This window comes from Gossypium raimondii, chromosome 1 (assembly GCF_025698545.1).
Source record: "Gossypium raimondii isolate GPD5lz chromosome 1, ASM2569854v1, whole genome shotgun sequence".
Classification (NCBI taxonomy): domain Eukaryota; kingdom Viridiplantae; phylum Streptophyta; class Magnoliopsida; order Malvales; family Malvaceae; genus Gossypium; species Gossypium raimondii.
In genome coordinates this window covers 16,060,238-16,086,645 of record NC_068565.1, presented here as the reverse complement: position 1 = coordinate 16,086,645, position 26,408 = coordinate 16,060,238, and the positions used below count along the sequence as shown (strand labels likewise).

Sequence of the window (26,408 nt, the reverse complement as noted above, 5' to 3'; positions counted from 1 at the left end):
ATTGATAAATTATGATTTTTATTTTTAAATTTTTAGTCTCTAATTTTTTAAGTACAGTATAGTAGTTGTGACCTTAAAAAGTTGAAAATTGTTTGCTAAGTATTGTATGATATGAGTATGTTTGCAAAGTATTGTATGATATACCAAATGTTGATAGCAATTACTAATCCCCTCATTGCGGGTGCACTCCAAAGAAGTAAATGGCTAGTCATAAAATGTATTTTATTCCCATGAGTAAGGATCTCGACCACATAGTTAAAGGATGAGGTGAGCAACCATTAGGCCACACTTCATAGTTAATAACTTTTTTAATTATATAGATGAAATAATAAATATGTAATTATATAATAAAACATATATTTTAGATATAAATCATTATGTTAAATAAATTTTATTTTAAAAACATCAACAAATTATTTTAATATATTTTTCCTTGCACATAAAATTTTGTCAGATATTGTGTGGCAAATTTTAATATTATATATTTGTATGCTTAATATTATATGTTTGTATGGTATTAAAATATTAGGTTTTTAGGAAAAAATTTTAGTATTATATATATTTTGCATGTATACTATTATTATACAATTATATATTATATTTTAATATTATATATTTGTGTTTTTCACTTACATCGTGGGTATGATAAATTTTAATATTATAAAATTAAATAATTATTTTAAATATTATTATTTGTCTTAAATATAAATTTTAAGTGAAATATTTATTTTTCCATCCATATCATGGGTGTGAAAAATTTTATAATATATTTTGCATGTTTAATAATATGCAATTAAATAATTATATTTGGTATTATATATTTTGAATGAATAATATTATACGATTATATATTAATATTTTAGCATTATATATTTGTGTAATATTGTATGATTATATAATATTACAATATTTCACATAAATTTTATATACTAAAATTTCCCACACCCATGACATAAATGGAAAAATAAATATTTCACTTATAAAACTTGTATTTAAAAAATATATTTAAAATAATTATTTAATTTTATAATATTAAAAATTACCATTACTCACAATGTAAGTATAGTAAATTCATTTTACATTTATGTCTGTTGTTAGTACTTCCCAATGACAATTTTCTATTTGCCAACATCTTCAGTAGTATATTTGAAAATCAGAAGAGTCCCAAATTTGCTTTCCTTCCTTGTATGAAGACTAGACGTCAAAAAGTTCATTTGGAAGTGTGGAAATGATTGTGTGCCTACATTCCTTATTAGCATGAACCAATAATTCTAGTTGCTTATATAAGGAATCAGTTGGTTTGCATTCTGTGAACGTGAATCCAACTTTATGCATATCTAGTATACAGAAGATGTGCTCTCGCCAGTGTACAAGCCCATTTGTCCGGGCCCAACAAACAAAATAAAACAGACCTTAAACAAAACCAAATTAACAGCCCAATACCCCAAAACGGCCCAACAGGCCCATTTCAACCCACCTAAACACTAGCCCAAAACCAAACTCAACAGTAACCCTAGCCCAAGTCAGAAACAAACAAGAAATTTTCAAACCCTAGGTGCGCCGCACCTAGGGCTCTCGGTCTTCTGACTCCTGGTCTGCTGGCCGCCGCCTCTGCCATCGCCGCGCCGCGCACGTCCCATCGCCATGCCCACTTGCCACCTGCAACACGCAACAGTGAAGAAATAGAAAAAATAGAAACAAGTTGTAAGAAATGGCTATAAAAAAGCCATTCAAAACCATTGTAAAGGTCCCCCCCCCCCATTCACGATTGGAAGAAATAAAAGCAAAAAAAAAAACAGATTCGAAAAACCCTTCCTCGGTATAAGCTCTATTTTTTCTTTATTTTTCTTTCTTTCGTTTGCAATCGATTTTTCTTATATTTTTATTTTTCTTTTATTTTCAAACAATGTATAAACAAAAAAAAGCACAAAATATAAAATACTTTTTTTTTGAATTTTCCGGCCACCGTATCCCTCGCCGGTTTCTGGGCATTGTCCAGAGAGTAAACAAAAAAGGGAGAGGATTCTGGTTTCTTTTTTTTGAGAAAGAAGAGAAAAAAATGAGCTTTTTCTAAAAAATTTTAACTTTTATACTGTTAACAAAACGACGTCGTTTTGGGCTTGTTCACCAATAGCCAAAACGACGCCGTTTCGTGCTCCACCCGACCTACCTGCCAAGGATCCGCGTGTTTTCTTAGCGAAATGGCTAATTTCACTTTCAGCCCCTCCGCGTTTTTAATGTTTTCAATCATAATTTGTACATTCTTAAATATGCCCCTTTAGTTTATTGCCGATTTCAATTGTGTCCCTATTCAAACGACGTCGTTTTGGACGAGAAGCAAAATTACCCTTTTAGTCCCTCCACATTATGCGGGCGTTTATAGGAGTCCTTCCCCTTTATTAATTTGCGAATTTCCCCCAAAGTCTTATTTTAAATTCAATTTAGTCATTTTTCTTTGTTATTTTGGTTATTTTCTCATTAAATTAAGTAAATTTGATGTTATTATTATTAATATTAATTATTATTTACTTATTTATACTTTATTAAACTTAAAATTTTGTTATCTATATACACATGTATATAATTTTTCTAATACCTACTTTTTGTAATATATATATACACGTACATATTTCTAACTTTTGTAAATACATATTTTTACATATATATATTTATTACTTTTATTTTCATAATTTTATATATACTTATATACATTTTTTTATGAATACAGACACATACTTATATGTTTTTTATGTATATATTTCCATATAATTTACATATACATACAAACTCATATTTTTATATATTTTATAATTCACACATGTACATATTTTTATACTTTATAACTTAGAACTATCTATCTATATATATATATCTATATGCATTTTTATAAATACATGTATATAAAACATACTTTTATACGTCTTTTATAATATATATACGTATATGTGTATGCATTTGCTTGTTTGCATGTTTATTTATAATAATTTTAAAATGTATTCATATATATGTATCTTTTACATTTACAGCATCTTATTTATTTCTTTTTGTTTATTTCTTTATTTGTATTCATATTATTTAGAATGAATGCTTTAATATTATTGTTGTATGTTTGCCATGGTGTACTATATTAGTTTGTCTTTTATTTATTTTATAGCCTTTGTTTTTATTTTACTTACATTATCATCTTTTATCATTATTTCACATCCATTTTTTACTCGGATTTATCAAAAACAGGAAATTTTAAAAATATAAGTAATACTCGGCATTTGGGATCTTCGAGAGAATCGAGCCATAACGTATTGAGTTCCGATATTCTTCGTTGATTTTAAATAATCGAGGTTACTCTTTTAAAAATAATAAAAATCTCATTATCGGGAATTTAATACGTTGTGTCCTAACGCATTGGACATGACACGTTGTTTTCCCGAGATGAAATTTTAAAATAATAATAATAATAATAATAATAAAGGCACTATTTTGCATTTAGATTTGAGAAAGTCGTGCCTAACTTACTGGGCTTCGATTTTCACAATAAATCTAAATACGTGAACATTTTCAAACTCAAGTTTTAAACGATATCGAGAATTAAAAAAGGATCGTGTCCTAACTTACTGGTTGTGATTCCTTTTTTATCCAAGATAGTTAAATATCTTTTGAACAAGCATTTTCATTCGCGTATTGGGAATTCGAGACATTGTGTCCTAACTTACTGGATATGATTCTCTTTCTCGAATAACATGAAACATGCCCTTTTCCTGAAAATTTTCAACGTTTTAATACAAGGATCGTATTTTTAAAATTCTCCAAAGTTCTCAATTTTCGACATTAAGACATTAAGTAATCAACTAGGTACCAATTTTGGGCGTATCGAGGGTGCTAATCCTTCCTCGTACGTAACCGACTCCCGAACCCGTTTTTCTGAATTTCGTGGACCAAACTTGTTGTGTTAATAAAATCAAACCGTTTATTAAAAACAACCACTTTTTGAGGTGATCCAATCACACCTCATAAAAAAGGATTTGTGGCGACTCTCGTTTCATTTTTCAAAACCTAAGTCGACCCCGTTTTCAAAAAAATGGTGTCAACAGCTTGGCGACTCCACTGGGGACCCAAAAATAAGAGAGTCAAGCCACGAGTTGATTACTTTTTGTCTTTTTGCCGAAAATCGAAAACTTGGTTTAAATATACGATCCTCTCATTGCATTTCATTTCATTTGTTTTGAGTAATAGTTTTCTTCATGTTTTGTATTTTAAATTTTTATATCTTTCTGCATTGCATTGCATGACCGTTGGTCACACCCTTTTAAGTGGGAGTGAGAAGCTAGACCTTCGTGAGGTTTTCACCTCCGTGCAGGATAGTGGATCGCTTTTGGGATACATCCGTACCTATGTCTTCGTGAGATTTTCATCTCCGTGTAGGCATAGGGAAATGTATTCCCCTGAACCAAACTCGGTCTGCATGAGCCTATAATGGGTGAGGATCGAGGAATCTGCTGGTTCGGGTACCCTTACTTTAGAGCCAAACCTCATGTAGCAAACCTTAGGAGCCCACCCTAGGTAGAACCACTTCGAACCCTTAGTATTCACCCGAATAGGTGTTCTATTTATTCTTGCTTACTTTTGCTTTGTACTAACTTGTTTTCTTTTTTTTTATGATTGCATTGCATTTTCATCATAAAAAGAGGTGTTGATTCACGTTCGGTTGTTAAAATAGAGAGCTTGTCATAAGGAAAGGGGTTTTTTGATAAAGTGGATAATAATACGGTTGTCCGAATATGGTCCAAGAAAACGTGATAAGAGAAGGATGATAGTTTAATGGAGGACTACACGACTATTGCTCCGTTACCCGAGAATTCACGATGACAAAGATTATTCGAGAGCCACCGAACTTTCTTAAAGAGAAGCCAACGAGCGTCACGAAGATGAGTGAGCAACGGCCCGGGTCAAGCAAAAGGGAGATAGAAGAGATGTTCCTTTTGAAGAGTTCGTGAGATTTATCTTAACGCTCAAATGAAGAAAAGGATCGTTGACTTGGAATATAAGGGCAAAGCCGTATATATATATCCGCTTTATGTAAAGAGATTTGTTTTCTAGTAAAGTTCTTCTAATAGAATTGAATAAAAAAATCAACATCTCTTTTTTGCATTCATTTCATGCATTTGCATTACATTGCATCATATGCATTAGATTTTTACAAAAAGACCCTAATTGAGTAAAATTATTTTAGCGAATCTGGAAAACCAGCATTCTTGCAGTACCCGAACAGGAACAAAAGGACATGGGCCAAAGATTGGAAAAACTTGAACAACTCCAAAGGGGGAGGCAAGACCAACTACAACTGCAAATACATGAGCGGTTAGCTAAGGTCCAACGGGATTGAGTTCTGTGAAGGGGTCAAAAAAATGTTCATATCAATGTCATACATGAAGACAAAAGGGACCTTGTTAGATATCCGCCCTTATAAACTTGGGAGTGTTCTAAATAATCAGACTGTAGAAGAGACCCCTATAGTATTTAGAACTTACTCAGAGTAATATTCAGAACACACTTGTTGCTTTCAGCCTAGTGGCAACAAGAACTCTTTTGCGAAATAGGCTCATGTCTAAACATCATTATTTTAATGAAATGCATCTTTTCGATCTTTTTTTAGCCAATATTCTTTTATTCTTTACGAATAAGTATCTTTGATTCTTTCATTCTTTTCGATTTTCTTCCAAATTTTATTCTTTTAGATTTTCTTCCAAATAAATCTTGCATTCATAATCATATTGTACATAACTTCATATGTTCTTTGTATATTCTTTTGTACCTACAACAGGTCCCTGGATATCAACGACATGAATGACACTGCTGCAGACTTAGAATCTCCTTTTGAGCGAGACATGTGTTTAGGGGGATCTCACGACTTTGAAGATGACATAGATCGTAGCTTATCTCTAAACTTGTTGAGGATGGTAGAATAAGAGGATAAACAGATCCTACTTCTCAAGGAATCATTAGAAACTGTGAGCTTGGTGAAGACTAGAATTGACCTGACCACAGAGACGAAGCAAGACCTTGTTGAGTTACCTCTAAAGTTCAAAGATGTCTTTGTATGATCATACTAGGGTATGCCTCGATTCTTATAATAAAACCTGCACAGCAGCACGATGTCAGAAATTTACAGTGCAAACGATGCAACAATTCATTGCCGAGGCAATGCCTATCTCGTTGAGTCAGCATAGCTTTGCCCATTTGAAGTCGAGTTTCCAATCCTTCAAGATGTTGCTGGATTTTATCCTGATTAAAGAGGAAGATCCAAAGTTTTTTGTTGTAGTTGCGTCCCAAAAGGGCTCTATGAAAGAAATCTGGTACCAAAAAAGGTTTTTCACATACAAGATGAAAGTGGAAGATCTTATGTGGAAGACTTTAGAATAACATTGATTCTGGTCGAAAAGCATGACCAGGACTTGCCTGATCTCATAAGTTCAGACTAAAAAAAACAACAAAAAACAAAAATAAAAAAAATAAAAAAAATCAAAAATCAAAAAAATCAAAGTCAAAAATAGGAGAAAAAGAAAGAAGAAAAAAGAAAAAGAAAAAGGAGAGGTCAAGGCGAAAACCCGCAAAGGGCGCTTTGACCAAAGGAGGATCTGAGTTGAAAACCCGAAAAAGGCGACTCAAATTTTGAGCGAAATGGGGCACGGACATCACCATTATTGAAGACTTCTAATGGGCATTACTTCATTTTTGAGATCATTAGTTACTACGTCAAACGGGCATTTTCATTCGCGTATTGGGAATTCGAGACATTGTGTCCTAACTTACTGGATATGATTCTCTTTCTCGAATAACGTGAAACATGACCTTTTCCTAAAAATTTTCAATGTTTTAATACAAGGATCGTATTTTTAAAATTCTCCAAATTTCTCAATTTTTGACATTAAGACATTAAGTAATCAACTAGGTACCAATTTTGGGCGTATCGAGGGTGCTAATCCTTCCTCGTGCGTAACCGACTCCAGAACTCGTTTTTCTGATTTTCGTGGACCAAACTTGTTGTTTTAATAAAATCAAACCGTTTATTAAAAATAACCACTTTTTGAGGTGATCCAATCACACCTCATAAAAAGGATTGGTGGCGACTCCCATTTTATTTTTCAAAACCTAAGTCGACCCCGTTTTCAAAAAATATGGTGTCAACAGCCAGCTCTTGAAATTAGTCTCGTCAAAGGCTTCAATTAGAGATGTCAAGGATGGGCTTGGCATAGGAGAAAATATGCAGCATCAACACTAGCACGGTAACGACAGCAACATTGGCATTATTGGTTGTAGCATCGGCAGTAGGAGGGAGATTGGTAGCAGAGTTGGCTATAGGATCCATAATTATCCATAAAATTGTTGCAAAATAAGCTTAAAACAAGCAAAGAAAAATATATAAAAAAAAAACAAGAATCACTACTTGAGGTGTATAACATTGTTTTTAATGATACCTCACCTATAACGTATTGTTCAAGATTCAACAAATATTTCTGTTGTAGAAACGAACAGAGACAAGATGAACAATACAATACTCAACTAAGGCAAAGACTGATTGATAATTCTTTTGTTGTGCTTAGAAAGGTTGGCAAAACATGGTATTTATAACTACCATTGGAACGGCGATTTGTGATAATAAAGGAAATAACAACTACTTAAGTGAACATAGGAAGTTACAAGTAAAGAGAATGTTGGTGAAATATTTAAGGAATTGATCAAATAAAAATAATTTGTTGAGAAAAAATTGACTTTTCCAAGGATCAATCAATATGTACTAAGCTACAAAGCTTTCATGCACACAAGCCCTTCTTCTCTACTAAATCTTACAAGCTCAATAACATATTATGACTTATAAACAAAATTCAAGAGTGAAATGCATCAATAAATTTTAAAGAAGAAAGTAGAAAGAAATAATAATGGGTGGGAGCTACTCGAATCCCTTGCTATGCTAGTTGTGATAATAGACTATTGGTTCATTTTATCCAAACACTCTTTGGTGGATAGATGTCATTCCAATACTCTTTTAACTACTACTAAGTTCTATTACTTAATTTTGGGCCTGATTTTGTTTTTCGAGGTTGGGTTTACTTGTAACATCCCTAAAACTATGTCCGGTTTAGTTAAAATCACTCCTCAAAGGGACAAGTTTGGAATAATTGAAAGTTCAATTCAGTTAAGGGTAAATTGTTAAAATAGTCACTTTTGTTTACCCCAGGTTATATGTTAGTCACTTATGTTTGAAATGTTACGTTTTAGTCACTTACATTATCGTATTGTAACATTTTAATCACTAAGTCGTTAATCGTGTAAGGTAAGTTAACTTGGCACATTAAATCATAATTTCAAACAAAATTTTTTGGTTAATTTATACAATCGGTCCCCATATTTTTTTGTTTTGAGCAATTTAATTTTTTATTTTATGTTTTCTTTAACTTTCCTTTTTTTTTATTCTCTTCTGCTTCTCCCTCTGTTTTCCTCCGTTCCCCATTTCTTTTAACGTAGTTTTTCTATGTTTTTCATTTGTTAAAACTAGTCCCTATACTTTTATGTTTTTGAACAATTTAATTTTTTTGAGTGAGGCGAGCTCGTGGACTAGTTTTAACAAATAGGAAACATAGAAAATTTACATTAAAAGAAATGAAGAAAGGAGGAAAACAAAGGGGGAAATAGAAGAGAATGGAAAAAAAAAAGGTAAGTCAAAAGAACATAAAAGAAAAAAATTTAAATTGCTCAAAATGAAAAAAATATAGGCCAATTGTAGAATTTAACCTAAAATTTTCGTTTAAAATGATGATTTAATGTGTCACGTCATCTTACTGTTACACCATGAACGACTCAGTGACTAAAATGTTACAACACGATAACGTAAGTGACTAATACATAACATTTTAAACATAAGTGCCTAAAATGTAATCCGAGACCAACAAAAATGACTATTTTGATAGTTTACCCTTCAGTTAATTGGAACATTATGTTTAACATTCTATTATTACGTAAAAGTGAATTTATTTTCCTTCAAATAGAATATTCTTTTGAAAGTTAATTCACATAATCACTGGAAAATGATTGTGAAAACTGAATTTCGTGTTTAGATAAAATATAAAAATAAATTGCTGATTGAATCTTAACTTGATTGATATCAATATTGTTGTCGGTGTAGGAAGACTTGAGCTCGAGCATGTTGAATCATATTTATCCTCCTATTAAAGAGTTTGAGAATGATTATAGGTAATTGTTGGCTTCGTATCAAGAAAAAAGAAAGTACAAATAAATTATTAAGACAAAATTATCCTTATATTATTTTTGGCTCAAGTATTAATTTGTTCAAGGTATCCAACATTTTTTCAATGCTTTTATAATTAAATAAATCAAATGAGTGATTCTCAATTTAATCAATTTAACGAGTTTGCTCTCGGTTCAACTAGCCAATTTTTTTAAAGTGAAAATAGGAAACAAATTAGAAAAATAATTTATTTTAATGTCACTATTTTAAACTTTAAAATGAAATACTTTGAATTCACTTATATATTTTAGATAAAAATCATTCCAATTTGTGTTGTAATTTATACGACTATAATACAAATGAGATGGCAGCTTTACAACCTAATCCTCAACCATACTCAACCCCAACCCTAAAATAAAAATATCATTTTCTAAACAAATTACATTGCTTTTTAAAGTAACAAAGAAACAAATAAACTTAAGCTTTTTTTTTTTTACCATTGGATGTTGAAAAAATCTAAACCCAGAGCTAAGACAAAATTATTCAAAATAAAAGAAATATTTGATTCGATGAATCTAACTGATTCACGAATTAATTGATTAAATTTCTTATTTTAAATTAATATCCCGATCGATCAATGATTTCAACAACATTAATTTTTCCCTAATCTACAATAATCTTACTTTTATAAGATTTGTTATATTGTATTTTATGATTATGAATTGATGGTAATTTAAAAAATTATATATGTATGTTTCTTCTTCCCTTATACGATATTATATACTATATTTAAAAAGCATACATATTAAATGTGTAATAGGCCCAATTTGCCCGGCCCATATACATCACATATATAAACTAAATAAAATAGAATAATAGTCTAAAAGTCTAAAAGTCCAAAGAAATAATTAAGAAAAACAGCCTAATAACAACTAACCCAATACAATAGGCACAATTTCAAAATACCCAAAGCCCAAAAAAATACTAGACCCAACAGACCCTAGGCCCGGATCTTCCAAGCTCAGCTCGAATCAGTGGAGCACCCCAGAAGCTTCTAGGGTTTCTCTGGCGCCGCAGCAGACATCTCTTCGCTTTCCCGCACGTGCCAAGCCTCGACCCTCGCGCATGCGCCATCGCCTCCGTACCTCCACGTCCGCACTCCTGCTCTCCGTACCTGCAAGAGACGCACAAACAAGCAGAAGGCAGACAACGGCACAAAAAGGGGCAGAAAAAAAAAGGCAAAGAGAGCAGAGATGGGGGAGGGCAATTTGTTTTGATTTCATCTTTATTTTTTCATTTTCTTTTTTTGTAAATAGATAATATAAAAAGGACCAAAATATGTTGTAATACCCACGCAATCAGAATACAAAAAACACACAAAAAAGGTGATTCCTTTTTTTCTTTCTGCCTTCGAAGTTTTTTTCATCTTCTACATCCATCGATTTTTTTAAGGCAACAAAAAGGAAAAGACTTACCTCGCCGCCGGACCTCTTGCTCTTTCTCCGTCATCATCGGAGTTCGGGAGCAAGGTTCGAAGAGCCTGCGAAAGGGGGCGATGAACCGTCGAGCGGCGCATGAGAGGGGCCTAGGGTTTTTGTTTTTTTCCTTTCTTTTTCTTTTGTTTTTTTTAAACATTTGTTTTGAAAAATGGAAAGAATGGTTTGCTGGTCAGGTTAATGGGGGTCTATGTGCATTGGAAAGAAACGACGTCGTTCGGAAGCCTCCGACCCGCGCGGTGACCCGATCCGGGGAGGATCCACGCGTCTTCCAGCATTTGGGTATATTACGCAAAAGGGCCTTTCTGCCCTTGCAAGTTTTTATATCAGTCCCTTTTATTTTTTAATTTTCGCCTTGCATTCTGATATGGCGTCATTTCGGTCCACGCAAAGACGCTGTGTTTTGGGGGTATGGGAAATATTTCCCATTTGGTCCCCATGTTATCCGCACTCACGCTTTGACCCGCCATGTTATCCTATTTTCGACATTTTCCTTTCAATTCTGTTTTATTTCTAATTTAATCCCTATTAAAGCATATTAATATTTTTTTCTTTCTTCCATAAATTCATTACTTAATGTTATAAATCTTATATGTTTTGGATATCATCTTAATATGATTTATGCCTATCTTTTTGTTTGTTTTCATTCGTGAATGCATATACATATAATAAACTTTAAAATTCTTAACAATAATGCTTTATAGTTTTATATATAGGCGTATATAGTATTTTTAGTAGTTTATGTACATGTGTATATAATGATGTATTATTAATTTCAAATGATATTTTCTTATGTATAAAAGCCTTATTTCTTTTAAATTTGCTATTTTATTTTATTTATTTAACCCTTATATATAATTACTATGTATATACTATTATTTTAAATTACTATTATCTAAATTTAGCATATCTTGTTACAAAGTTTTTCTTTGTGTTTTGTATGTATCACCTATTTAAACTAGCATATGTATATATTTTGAGTTTTATTTTATGAAATATTTATTTGAAAATTTACTTGTATATTATTATTTCACATAGTAGTTATTTGAACCTTTTGATGCATTTCATTGCTCATTTTATTTATTTGAAAACTTGTTGCATTTTATTTATGTTGTTTCGCTTAGCTCTTGTTCCAAAATCGATGATTAACTCATTTAGTTGTTGAATGTTGATATTTGTGTTCGTATGGTGCGTGTTGGATATTATTGCCCGCATATGTATTATATCATTTATTATTGTTTGTTGTTTATTGATGATTACTTGGTACATACTTTAGCTCATTAATTATAGTTTCATGTTGTATATTAACATCCCATCGTTTTAATCTAAAATATTTAGTTTCATTACAGCATTAAAACCCTTTTTTAAAATTTTCAAAATAACGAAATACTCGACATTTAGGAGCTTCGAAAGGATTGAGCCCTAACGTATTGGGTTCCAATCCTCCTCGTTGAATCTAAATAATCGTGGATATGCTTCAATCCAAACAAAAACTCGTTCTCGGGACTTTGATACGACGTATCCTAATGTATTGGATGCAATATGTCATTTTATCGAAATGAAGATTTTAAAAATAAGGGTTGTGTTCAATTCTAGGAATTTTAAGAAATTGTGCCCTAACGTATTGGGTTTCAATTTTTCATCTGACTTCAAGCAATTGAACATCCCTTTTCAACCTCAAGAATTTTGGAAATCAAAAGACAAGCTCGTTCTTGAGAACTAAAAATGTCGTGTCCTAATGTATTGGATATGACGTTTTATTACTCTGAGATGAGATGGTATTTAGCATTCACCTCGATTTATCCAAGCATCTTTTGTAAAATTAATAAATGAAGAGAAAGAATCGTACTTAAATTTTTAAATTCTCGACACTAAGACATCAATAATTGATTCGGTACCAATTTTGGGCATTACGAGAGTGCTAACCCTTCCTCGTGCATACCCGACTGAACCTATTTTCTCAAAATTCGTAGACCAAAACCGTTTTTTAAGGTGAGCCGATCACACCTTAATAAAATATCGGTGGTGACTCCCATTTTATTTTCAAAGTCGATCCCTGTTTTTCAAAACTTAAAAAAAAATGGTTTCGACAGCTTGGCGACTCCACTTGGGACCCAAAGAGTCAAGCTGTAAAATTGATTGTTTTTGTCTTATTATTGACAATTGAAGATTTAATTTGAAAAATTACGATCCTCTCATTGCATTTGTGTGTGGTACGATTACTGTAAATTAAGCTTTATATCCTGGCATCACATTGCATAAGACTGTTAGTCTTGCCCTTTTGAGTGGGAGTGAGAAACTAGTCCTTCGTGAGGTTTTCACCTCCGTACAGGATAGTGGATCGCTTCCGGGATACATCCGTACCTATGGCTTCGTGAGATTTTCATCTCCGTGCAGCCATAGGGAAATGTGTTCCCCTGAACCGAACTTGGTCCGTATGAGCCTATAATGAGTGAGGATCGAGGACTCTGCTGGTTCGGGTACTTCAACTCTAGAACCAAACCGCATATAGAAAACCCTAAGAGCCCACATTTGATTATATTGCAGAAACCCTAGCGGTTACCCAGATAGGTGTTTAATGCTTTTTACTTACTCGAAGTTGAGTTTCTATGTTGCGCTAACGTGTGGCTTTTTTTCTTTGTTTGCATATCATTTCATATTCAAAAGAGCGTCGATTCAAGTTCGATTACTAAATTAGAAAGCTTGGCATGGAGAACGGATTTCTTGATAAAGTAGAGGACAATGCTGCTGTCCGTATGTGGTCAGAGAAAACATAATTAGAGAGAGGAGATAGTCTAGCGGGGGGATACATGTCGAAATTGTGGGACTACACCCGTATCAGCGTAACACAAAATAGCCTTCAAGAATTAAGGGCAATATGGGATCATTGGAATGACGAAACTAAGCAGTTGTTCAACTCTAGTTACGGGGATTTACCGTATCTACTCAACATTAAGATAGATGAACGCTTGTTTTGGGCTTTCGTTCAGTATTGGAACCCCGCATATAGTTGTTTTACCTTTGGAAGGGTTGATTTAGTACCCACTATAGAAGAATATACGGCTTTGCTTCGTTGCCCGAAGATCCAAGTTCATAAAGTCTACTCTAGAGCCGTTAATGTCCCAACCTTTATGAAAAAGTTGATGAACATCACCGGAATGGGTGAGCAGTGGGTCACGGCACGGATCAAGCAGAAGGGGGAAAGCAGATGCATCCCTTGGAAAAGCCTGCAAGAGTTGATTTTGGCACACCTTGATGCAAGAAAAAAGGTCGACGTTTTCGCTCTGAGCATTTATGGGCTAGTAACTTTTCCTAAGGCACTAGGGCACGTAGATGAAGCAGCCTCAGATCTCTTTGACCGACTTGAAAAGAGGGTTACACCGGTTCCAGCCATTCTGGCAGAAACCTTCAGGTCACTAAATGCGTGTAGGAGGACGGGTGAAGGCAGATTCATCGGATGTGCGCAGCTTCTGCTTGCATGGTTCCATAGCCATTTTTGGAAGGTTGATAAGGTTTCGTATCGAGTCTTCTTCGGAAACTATTCGCCATTAAAAGAGATAGCAGCTACACCAAGGAGAGATGACATCTCGAAAGAGAAATGGTTGGCCATTCTTCAGAATCTTTATGAGGAGGACATTGAGTGGAGAGCCCCGTGGTTGCTTCCAAATGAGGTCTTGTACCGATGTGATAATTTTGATTGGGTCCCATTACTTGGAATCTGGGGAGCTGTTGGCTACGCTCCATTGATGGTGCTAAGGCAGTACAGGTCAAGGTAGTTTATACCTGCAACCCAAGGCCTAGCTGAGTTTGAATTCTCATATAAAGACGATGGCTATAAAAAGAAGATTCGAGAGATAACCAGGGCATGGGACCAAACTCGACGGATGAAGAGATTAGCCGTAGGCCTGACCAGGACTCCTGAATATAATGAATGGTGGGTTAAAAGTATCAATGATAACATCCCAAAGTCAAGTCAAGGAGATAGTCAATAGATAGAGGAACATTTGCGGGTTGTTCCCTCTGAATTGGAAATTATGAAGCAAGATTTTGAAAAGAGGAATGCAGAGCTTGAAAAGAAGATCAAACAATTGGAAAAAGAAAAATGCACTTGGGATTAGATGTGGATGTTCAAAAGTTAGAGACTGAGAAATTAAGAAAAGGTAAGAACAAGGCTGAGGAAGACCTGGACAGTTTGAAGACAGACTATAAGAAATTGAGGTTGTCAATAAGAACTGTTGGGTTAGGGAAAACTTCAGAACAGTGGCGTCAAGAGATTCGGGAAGAAAAGGTCAAGGCTGATGGATAGGAAAAGAAATTTCGAGAGGTTCAGACATGAAATGGAGCATTAGAAGAGGGTTTGTCAGAAAGCCAAAAGGAAAAATGTGAACTAAAAGATAGAGTGGCGGAGCTAGAAAGATCTTTTCATCAGTATCGAAGTCGAGATTCTGCAATGGAATTGAGGGCGAGCTTGAGCAAGATTGAAGAGATGAAGAGAAGAATAGAAGAGTTGGAATCAGCATTACGAAGTTGTGAGATCAGGACTGAGTACTTGGAAACCAACGAAAGTTGTCAGAGTGAGCAACTTTATCATCTTCAGAGTCAAGTTGAAAATAGAGATCGTATCATGGGAGAAGTCGTGGTTCAAATCCGAGAGGTAGCTGATCACCTGCAGACTTTGGCGACACAAGCTGATGCACTGAGCATAAAGTATGAGCTGGAATCAAGTCGAGGACAGAAATTAGCTTCATTACTTAGGAAAATTAAAGTTCTGAGCATTAGGGCAAGAGCATATATGTAACATGTTTTATGTAAAGAATTTTGTTTTCTAGTAAAGTTTTCTAAATGAAATTGAATCAGAATCGACGTCTTTTTGCATTCATGCATTCGCATTACATTGCATGCGTTAAGATCCACCGAAGGACCCTAATTGGTTAAAATCATTACAGTTAACCTGGAAACTGACAAAAGCTCACCAATTAAGCATCAATACGGTACTCGACGAAAAACTAAGGAAATAGACCAAAGATTAGAGAAACTGGAGCAAATGCAAAGGGATATGCAAGAACGATTACAAGCACAAATGCAAGAGCGACTAGATAAAATTCAAGAGGACAAGATGGAAAAATTGACCAAAGCTCAAAAGGATGCCATGGCTGATTTGACCCATCTATTGATGGGGGGAGTAGATAAAGGAAAGAAGCCTATGACCGATCATGAAGAGGGTAATGAGGATCCATTATATCCTCCGGGTTTCACACCACCAAATGTACGAACCCAAACTGAAATGTACCCAAGAGGACCGTCTGTCACAATTAGGCCGTAACAATTACAAACTGGTGCCACAATTTTTCAAGGACGATCGAATTTAAACCCGGGAAAAAACCCAATTAATCTCATCATTCCTGATTTTGATGAAGCAGCTGAAGAAGAAAGACAAACGCGGAATTGCCAAAATAATGGGAAGACATGTATAAGTGGTTGGAGGAAAAATTCAAAGCCTTGGAAAGTGTTGATAGTAATCAGGGAATCGACGCTAAAGATCTAAGCTTAGTCCCAGATTTAGTACATCCTCTTAAATTCAAGATGCCTAAATTTGAGAAATATAATAGAACTAGCTGCCCCGAAGCTCACATCACTATGTTCTGTAGAAGGATGACTGGCTACGTTAATAACGATCAGTTGTTAATCCACTATTTCCAAGACAGTTTGGTAGGGGCAGCATCTAAATGGTACAATCAATTGAGTCGTACCAAAATTGGTTCATGGGGAGACCTAGCACAGGCATTTATGAAGCAGTATAGCCATGTAATGGATATGACCCTCGATAGAATTACACTACAAAATATGGAGAAGAAATCGGGTGAGAGTTTCAGACTGTACGCACAAAGATGGAGAGAAGTTGCCATCCAAGTCCAACCACCGCTCCTAGAAAGAGAGACCACAATGATCTTTATCAATACCTTAAAAGCCCCGTTCATCACGCACATACTAGGAAGTGCAACAAAAAGTTTCTCAGATATAGTAATGAATGGTGAAATGATTGAGAATGCCATAAGAAATGGGAAAATAGAAGTAGGAGAGAGTAACAAAAGGCCAGCCTCGAGAAGGAAGGAAAATGAGGTAAACAATGTAAATGCGTACAACAAGTTGGTCACAGTGAATCAGCCAAGAAAGGTGGCTGTTAATCAACAAGGTTCAACAAGACAAGAATCTGGCGTAGACAGGGTACTGAGAAGTCCCAGTTCACATCAATTTCGATGTCGTACAAGGAGCTGTATCAGAAGTTGTTCAATGCACACGTTGTCTCTCCCTTTTACTTAAGCCCTTTGCAAGCCCTGTATCCAAAATGGTATGATACGAACGCACAATGTGATTACCATGTGGGAATTACAGGGCATTCAATAGAGAATTGCACGGCTTTCAAGAATGTAGTTGAGAGGCTTATCAGCATGGGTGTTGTCAAATTTGACGACTCACCTAACGTAAAAAATCCGTTGCCTAATCATGCTGATAAGGGGTGAATATGATGAGCGGAAGCAGAGGGGAAGAAGTCAAGAATGACATTGCTGAAGTAAAAACCCCGTTGAAATGGGTTTGGAGAGAGATGGCGAAGAGGGGGCTAGTTATTTCAGATTCTGAAGAAAGATATGAAGCTGAAAGCTACTGTGAATTCCACCGTGAGATAGGACATGAGATTCAAGAATGTGAGGGATTTAAGGCTCTGGTCCAAAGCATAATGGATAATAAGGAGATGATGTTTTATGAAGAAGCGGAAGATAAAAGAAATATTTGCACATCAGAGTTGGAAACGAAGACTACGGAAACGAATCATCCTGTGGTCATCATTTCATGCCCTCGGAGCAATGAGTCTAGGGCCCAGATAACACCAAAAATTGTAATCCAGAAACCATCAAATTTTCCATACAAAGATGACAAAATGGTGTCGTGAAATTACAGATGTAACGTGACAATTCTGGGAAAAGAAGCAGAGAGAAAATAGGAAATAGGTTCTTATACATGTAATGGGAAGCGATATGACGCTCAGGCAGAATCGTCAAGAGAAGAGAATTGGAAGAAAGAGCAGAGGAAAGGGAAGGCAGTGGAAGTTGAACCATTGGTTAATAAACCAATAAAAAAAAGGAGGCGAAAGAATTTTTAAAGTTTTTGAAACACAGCGAATACAGCGTGGTGGAACAACTGCGCAAACAGCCGGCCCGCATTTCTATATTAGCTTTAGTTTTAAGTTTAAAAGTACATCGAAATGCACTATTGAAAGTACTAAATGAAACATATGTGGCTGATGATATTTCGGTGAACAAGCTGGATCGGTTGGTCAACAATATAAGTGCTGACGATTTTATCTTCTTTAGTTATGACGAAATACCATCTGGAGGAAGGGGTTCTACTAAAGCCCTGCACGTCACTGCCCGATGCAAAGGGTACACACTCCCGGGGGTCTTGGTTGATAACGGATCTGCACTAAACGTATTACCTTTATCTACTCTTAATCGATTACCGGTGGACAGTTCACACATAAAAGCGTGCCAGAGCATAGTAAGGGCATTTGATGGAACAGAAAAGAGGGTTATGGGGAGAATTGAGGTACCATTAAGGATTGACCCAATTACTTATGAGGTGGACTTCTTGGTGATGGATATTAAGCCTTCCTACAATTGTTTATTGGGAAGACCATGGATACACTCAGCCGAAGCAATACCTTCATCACTACACCAGAAGGTGAAGATAGTATCAGAGGGCCGAGTGATAACAATAAATGCGAAGGAAGATATCATCGCAACAGTAACTGGTGATGCACCTTATATGGAGATTGATGATGAGGCAGTGAAATGCTCTTTTTGGTCATTAGAATTCGTAAACGTGGCATTTATTGCTGAAGGAAGCAGAATTCCAGCACCGAAAATATCCAGGACCACGGAGATGGGGCTACGATTGATGATTGAAAGAGGAGCTTCACTCGGGAAAGGATTGGGAAAATATCTTTAAGGAAAGATTGAAACACCGATGCTGAAAGAAAAGTTTGATAGTTTTGGCTTAGGATAGAAGCCAGACATGAAGCAGAAGAAGAAAGAAATAGAGAAAAGGCAAGAGAGAAGAAGGGCACGTTTGTGCAGACATGAAGTTAAATGGAAGCCTTTGACCTTTCCTCACATATCTACATCTTTTGTGTCGGGTGGGTTTATTCACCCCGAGCGAGGAGTGTCCAGAAACGAAGGCATTGAGGAAATGTTGAAAAATGTTCATATCAATGCTATAGAAGCAGCAGAGAAAAAGGCCCTGTTGGAGATCTGCCCTTACGAACCTAGGAGCGAGCTAAACAATTGGACTGCGGAAGAAATCCCTGTAGTCTTTAGGGCTTATTCAGAGTAATGCTCAGAACATTCTTGTTGTTTTAACCTGAAAATGGTGGAAATCCTTTATGAAAAAGGCTTGAGCCTGAATATCATTATTCTAATGAAATACATCTTTACATTCATTTCGAGCAATTATTCTTCTTTCTTTACAAGTAAACATTTTCTAATTGATTGATTGTCCTACAAATAATTCTTTCATTTGTAACCTTATTATAATTATTTATAAATTTATATATTCTTGGTATATTCTTTGATATGCCCTCATAGGTCCTCAGATATCAATGACATGAGTGACGCTGTTTCAAATACGGAGTTTTTTTTAAGCAAGACATGTGTTTAGAGGGATCTCACGACTTTGAAAATGATGAAGACTATGGTATATCTCCAGACTTGTCGAGAATAGTAGAACAAGAGGATGAGCAGATCTTACCTTATAGGGAATCATTAGAAATCGTAAGCCTAGAGGAAGGAAAAGAGGTGAAAATTGGGACTGAAATCACCACAAAGACAAAACAAGACCTTATTGAATTACTCCGAGAGTTCAAAGATGTTTTCGCTTGGTCATATCAAGATATGTCTGGGCTAAGCACTAGCATTGTGGTACATTGTCTGCCCATAAAAGAAGATTGTAAACCAGTTCAGTAGAAGCTCAGGAGGATCAGACCTGATGTTGTGCTAAAAATAAAAGAAGAAGTCAAAAGGCAGTTCGATGCTGGGTTCTTACAGGAGATCAAATATTCAGATTGGGTAGCTAACATCGTCTCCGTTCCCAAAAAAGATGGAAAGGTACGAATGTCCGTGGATTACAGGGACTTGAATAAGGCTAGCCTGAAGGACAATTTTCCATTGCCTCACATTGATACTTTGGTAGACAATACGGCGGGCTACTCACTTTTCTCTTTCATCGATGGCTTTTCTGGATACAATCAAATAAAGATGCACCCTGAAGATATGGGGAAAACAACATTCATTACTTTATGGGGAACATTTTGTGACAAAGTAATGCCTTTTGGATTGAAGAATGCGGGAGCAATGTATCAAAGAGCTATGGTGATCTTGTTTCATGACATGATGCATAAGGAGGCCGAAGTCTCTGTTGATGATATGATTGCAAAATCTAGAACTGAAGAAGAGCATGTTCAAGTCTTGAAAAGATTATTTTTGAGATTGAGGAAATTCCAGCTCAAGCTTAACCCCGCAAAATGCACATTTGGAGCCAGGTCAGGGAAGTTATTAGGCTTCGTAATTAGTAAGAAGGGGATTGATGTGGACCCGGACAAAGTGAAGGCAATCTGAAACCTACCTCCTCCACGCATTCAGAAGGAAGTCCGAAGTTTCCTAGGAAGATTGAATTACATTGCTCGATTCATCTCACAATTGACTGAGAAATGTGATCCAGTATTCCGCCTTTTGCAGAAGCATAATCCGGGCGATTGGGATGAGGAATGTCAAGAGGCTTTTGATAAGATAAAGTAATATTTAGCTAATATTCCCATACTATCACCGCCAAGTTCGGATAGGCCGTTAATATTGTATCTAACGGTGTTTGAGAATTCCAACGGATGTGTATTGGGCCAGCACGATGAAACGGGAAAGAAAGAAAGGGTAATATATTATCTCAGCAAGAAATTCACTGGCTGTGAAATGAGATACTCATTAATCGAGAAATTGTGTTGTGCTTTAATCTGGGCAACACGAAGACTAAGGCAGTATATGTTGTATCATACGACTTGGTTGATTTCAAAGTTGGATCCTTTAAAATATATGATGGAATCAACTGCTTTAAACGAGAGAATGGCTAGATGGCAGATCTTCCTCTCTGAATTTGACATAGTATATGTAAGTCAGAAGGCCATAAAGGGGAGTGCAATAGTTGATTTCCTAGCTAGTAGAGCCTTGGAGGACTATGAGCCTTTAAACTTCGATTTTCTGAACGAGGACTTGATGTATGTGCAAGCACTGAAGAAAATCCTCAAAGGGATCACGAGTGGAGGTTAAATTTCGACGGAGCTTTGAATGCTATGGGTAATGGAATTGGGGCAGTCTTGGTATCCCTAAGTGGAGATCATTACCCTGTGGCTAGCAAGTTGGACTTTGATTGCACAAATAATATGGCAGAATATGAAGCATGTATTATGGGCATTCGTGCAGCTATCGAGCGGAACATCAAAGTGCTTAGAGTATATGGGGATTCCGCATTGGTGATATACCAACTCAAAGGGGAATGGGAAACTAGAGACCCTAAGTTAATCAGTTATAGAAAGCTGGTCCTCGAGTTGGTTGATGAGTTTGACGATATCACCTTCTGTTATCTCCCACGAGAGGAAAACCAAATGGCTGATACATTGACTACTCTAGCTTCGATGATGCAGGTGAACAGACTTGAAGTAATTAGGCCTATTCAGATAAGTATCTATGAAACCCCAGCTCATTGCTACAATATTGAGGAGGAGGGAAAAGACGATCACCCTTGGCATCAGAGTATCCTACAGTATGTGAAGAATTGGGAGTACCCTAGTCAAGCAACGGAGAACGACAAGAGAACACTGAGAAGAATAGCCATCGAATATGTCTTAGATGGGGAAGTGCTATACAAAAGAAGGAAAGATCAAGTACTGTTAAGATGTGTGGATGCCGTGGAAGCTAAGAAAATTTTGGAGGAAGTCTATGAGGGTATCTATGGGACGCACGCCAATGGTTTCACCATGGCCAGACAGATCATGAGATTTGGATACTATTGGTCTACTATGGAAGGGGATTGCATTAATTATGCCAAGAAATGCCATAAATGTCAGATTTATGGAGACAAGATGCATGCACCCCCTTCGCCACTTCACGTTATGACCTCTCCATGGCCGTTTTCCATATGGGGTATGATGTCATTGGGCCGATATCGCCAAAGGCTTCTAATGGGCATCGTTTTATCTTCGTAGTCATTGATTACTTCACCAAGTGGGTAGAAGCCACTTCATACGCAAATGTCACGAAGTCAGTAGTCAGTAAATTCTTGAAAAAGGAGATCATTTGTCGATATGGAATGCCTGAGAGAATCATATCTGACAATGCGCTGAATTTGAACGATAGCACAATAGCTGAGGTTTGCAGCCAATTTAAGATCAAACATCATAACTCATCGCCGTATCGTCCAAAAATGAATGGTGCAGTGGAGGCGACCAATAAGAAAATTAAAAGAATTGTGGGAAAAATGACTGAGACTTACAAAGATTGGCATGAGAAGTTATCATTTGCTCTCCTTGCCTATCGAACATCTGTTAGAACTTCTACCGGGGAAACACCTTTTTCTCTAGTTTATGGAATGGAGGTAGTATTACCCATTGAAGTTGAGATCCCTTCTCTATGGGTATTACATGAACTCTAGTTGGACGAAGCCGAATGGGTCCAATCTCGATATGATCAGTTGAACCTAATAGAGGACAAGAGGTTAAGAGCTATTCACCATGGGCAAATGTACCAGAAACGAATGATGCGAGCCTATGATAAAAAGGTTGACCCCAGGGAATTTCGTGAATGAGACTTGGTGCTAAAAAAGATTCTTCCTATGCAAAAGGACTTTAGAGGAAAATGGATGCCAAATTGGGAGGGTCCTTATGTTGTAAAGAAGGCATTTTCTGGTGGAGCTTTGATCCTAAGTGAGATGAATGGTAAAAGTTTGCCGAACCCCGTAAACACAGATTCTGTCAAGAAATACTTCACTTGAAAGAAGGGGACCAAAGTGAAAACCCGCAAAGGGCGCTTTGCTTCCTAAAAAAAAGATTTGGAGAGGCCAAGGTGAAAACCCGCAAAGGGCGCCTTGAGATCAAAGGGGATTTGAGTCGAAAACCCGAAAAGGGCTGCTCAAATATTGGTCAGAGTGGGGCATGAGAAGATTAGAACTATTCAAATTTTGATCGGGGCACACGATGATCTTGCTATACCTGAACCAACAAGAAAGGGCATACGACATCTTGGAGCATTGACAAAGTACTGCAGATCTCCTAAACACATGCCAAACTCAAAATAGTCTTCAGTAGTTTGTACAGAGAAATTCAAGCTGTGATAACTGGGGCAGCTAGTTCTTATTGTATTGAATGTGTTAATACCTTTTTCTTTTTTTAATATGCACATTCTCAATCAACTTCATTGTTATTCTTCTTTTGCTATTATCGATATTTTATCTCTTTCGAGCTATGCTCAGAACCAACATCTATCCATAGTCATAATCTTTCAGCAAACATGTTGCATTGGAATAATGATTAATGGACTACTAAAATTTTCACAAAGTAAGTTTTGCATATTACTCTGAAAAAAATTTTAAATAATACAGTAATCTGAAACAGGACCATTGTTTAGAACGAGCCAGGTTTAAAAGGTCAGAAATTTAAGAAAAAGTCTGATTTTGAACAATCCCTTCGAATTTTGTTGACAGAAGCATCAATTGAACGAAATGTCAATAATAATCATAAGCTGATAAGAACGGATCTCCCTAGAGGAAATTTCTTCGCGCACAAATATTTGATGTGGCCCTCTGAAAATGGTATAAAAACCAAAGAATTACACGTTTGATATCCTTTAAATTGTGATGGGAAAGACTTGAAAAGCCAGATTTCCTCATTTTTGAGTAACATCTGGAGAATGAAGATACAACTTTTGCATCCCGGAGGGTTAAACTTGGAAGTTTACAGTGAGGGCAATTTAATCAAGTGTTTCATTGAAGGCACCAGCCAAGAAGAAAGGTGTTAAAGCACGGTCGTCACAAAAGCCTCAATAGGTCTTGAGTAATACAGCAGCATCTTGCATTCATACAAACATCATTCGCATGTCTAGTTAGGAGCATTTGATTCATTTTGATCATACCATCCTAAACACTAGGCATAATTAAGTTCATAAATGAATTATACAGGTCAGGTTCCCCAGAGAACAGATCGGTGAAATCACAAGTCCTATGTCCCCGACCAGTAGTGGAATAGGTTAGAAATTGCAGATCTTATCTCCCCAAGCAGTAACGGAGCAGATCGAAGACGGCAAATCTTATCTTCAAGTGTAAGGAAGTAGATTGAAGCTGATAATCCTATCTTCCTGAAGTTATAGTGGAGCGGATTAAAGTAATAGGACTTATCCCCCTGAAGTTGCAGTGGGGCAGATCGAAAACCACAGATCTTATCTCCCTAAGCAGTAGTGGAGCAGATCACATCGGGTCTTATCTCCCTGAAGTTGCAGCGGAGCAGACTGAGAAAACAAGCCTTATCCCCCTGAAGTCACAGTGGGCTAGACTGAGGAAGTAAATCTTATCTCCCTGAGGTTGCAGTGGAGCAGATTGAAGTCGATAATCCTATCTCCCTGAGGTTGTAGTGGACCGGGTTAATGTAATAGATCTTATCTCTCTGAAGTTGCAGTAGAGCAGATCGCATCAAGTCTTGCCGACAAGAGATGGCAAATTTTGTTCTTTTTAAAAGCTACGAGTTACGAATCCTATCTCCCCGACATTGCGGTAGAGTGGACCAAAGCAATTCCTACACCTCTGAAGATGCAGTAGGATGGAATGGAGCCACTTAAAGAAGAAGAGCACCAATGTCCAAGCATGACCGGGCAAAATTGGTCCTTTTTAGTCTTTGTTCTATTCTCGTTACACGACAATGAGAAAAGAGGGGCAGCTGTAATAGGCCCAATTTTCGCGGCCCATATACATCACATATATAAACTAAATAAAATAGAATAATAGTCTAAAAGTCCAAAGAAATAATTAAAAAAATAGCCTAATAACACCTAACCCAATACAATAGGCCCAATTTCAAAATACCCAAAGCCCAAAAAAATCGTAGACCCAATAGACCCTAGGCCCGGATCTTCCAAGCTCAGCCCGAATCAGTGGAGCACCCCAGAAGCTTCTAGGGTTTCTCTGGCGCCGCAGTAAACGTCTCCTCGCTTTCCAACACGTGCCAAGCCTCGACCCTCGTGCATGCGCCATCTCCTCCATACCTCCACGTCCGCACCCCTGCTCTCCGTACCTGCAAGAGACGCACAAACAAGCAGAAGGCAGACAATGGCAGAAAAAGGGGCAAAAAAAAGGCAAAGAGAGCAGAGAGGGGGGAAGGCGGTTTGTTTTGATTTCATCTTTATTTTTTCATTTTATTTTTTTGTAAATAGATAATATAAAAATGACCAAAATATGTTGTAATACCCACACAATCAGAATACAAAAAACACACCAAAATGGTGATTCCTTTTTTCTTTCTGCCTTCGAAGTTTTTTTCATCTTCTACATCCATCGATTTTTTAAGGCAGCAAAAAAAGAAAAGACTTACCTCGCCGCCGAACCTCTTGCTCTTTCTCCATCGTCATCGGAGTTCGGGAGCAAGGTTCAGAGAGCCTCCGAAAGGGGGTGATGAACAGTCGAGCGGCGCATGAGAGGGGCCTAGGGTTTATCTTTTTTTTTTCCTTTCTTTTTCTTTTGTTTTCTTTAAACATTTGTTTTGAAAAATGGAAAGAATGGTTTGCTGGTCTGGTTAATGGGGGTCTATGTGCGTTGGAAAGAAACGACATTGTTCGGAAGCCTCCGATCCGCGCGGTGACCCGATCCGGGGAGGATCCGCAGGTCTTCCAGCATTTGGGTATATTACGCAAAAGGGCCTTTCTGCCCTTGCACGTTTCTATATCGATCACTTTTATTTTTTAATTTTGGCCTTGCATTCTGATATGGCGTCATTTCAGTCCACGCAAAGACGCTGTGTTTTGGGGGTATGGGAAATATTTCCCATTTGGTCCCCATGTTATCCCCACGTCACGCTTTGACCCGCCATGTTATCCTATTTTCGACATTTTCCTTTCAATTCTGTTTTATTTCTAATTTAATCCCTATTAATGCATCTTAATATTTTTTTCTTTCTTCCATAAATTCATTACTTAATGTTATAAATCTTATATGTTTTGGATATCATCTTAATATGATTTATGCCTATCTTTTTGTTTGTTTTCATTCATGAATGCATATACATATAATAAACTTTAAAATTCTTAATAATAATGCTTTATAGTTTTATATATAGGCGTATATAGTATTTTTAGTAGTTTATGTACATGTGTATATAATGATGTATTATTAATTTCAAATGATATTTTCTTATGTATAAAAGCCTTATTTCTTTTAAATTTTCTATTTTATTTTATTTATTTAACCCTTATATATCATTACTATGTATATACTATTATTTTAAATTACTATTATCTAAATTTAGCATATCTTTGTTACAAAGTTTTTCTTTGTGTTTTGTATGTATCACCTATTTAAACTAGCATATGTAT

The 26,408-nt window shown here is 36.1% G+C and overlaps 2 protein-coding genes across 2 annotated transcripts; both read left to right on the top strand.

Moving 5' to 3' along the window:
- The first annotated feature begins 13,547 nt into the window (after positions 1–13,547).
- Positions 13,548–14,513, top strand: LOC105786815 (uncharacterized). The gene has a single exon (XM_012613290.1). The coding sequence runs from the start codon at positions 13,548–13,550 to the stop codon at positions 14,511–14,513; it is 966 nt and encodes a 321-aa protein (XP_012468744.1).
- Positions 14,514–20,903: 6,390 nt separating this feature from the next.
- On the top strand, positions 20,904–22,641 carry LOC105786814 (uncharacterized). The gene is made up of 3 exons (XM_012613289.1): positions 20,904–21,102; positions 21,228–21,694; positions 22,489–22,641. The coding sequence occupies exons 1-3, from the start codon at positions 20,904–20,906 to the stop codon at positions 22,639–22,641; spliced, it is 819 nt and encodes a 272-aa protein (XP_012468743.1).
- The last annotated feature ends 3,767 nt before the right edge of the window (positions 22,642–26,408 follow it).

Coding starts and splice junctions, on each gene's coding strand:
- LOC105786815 (XM_012613290.1), top strand. CDS start 13,548: ATGTCGAAATTGTGGGACTACACCCGTATCAGCGTAACACAAAATAGC.
- LOC105786814 (XM_012613289.1), top strand. CDS start 20,904: ATGGCTAGATGGCAGATCTTCCTCTCTGAATTTGACATAGTATATGTA. Junction 21,103..21,227: donor CAAAGGGATCACGAGTGGAG/GTTAAATTTCGA, acceptor ATAATATGGCAG/AATATGAAGCATGTATTATG. Junction 21,695..22,488: donor AATATGTCTTAGATGGGGAA/GTGCTATACAAA, acceptor CATGAACTCTAG/TTGGACGAAGCCGAATGGGT.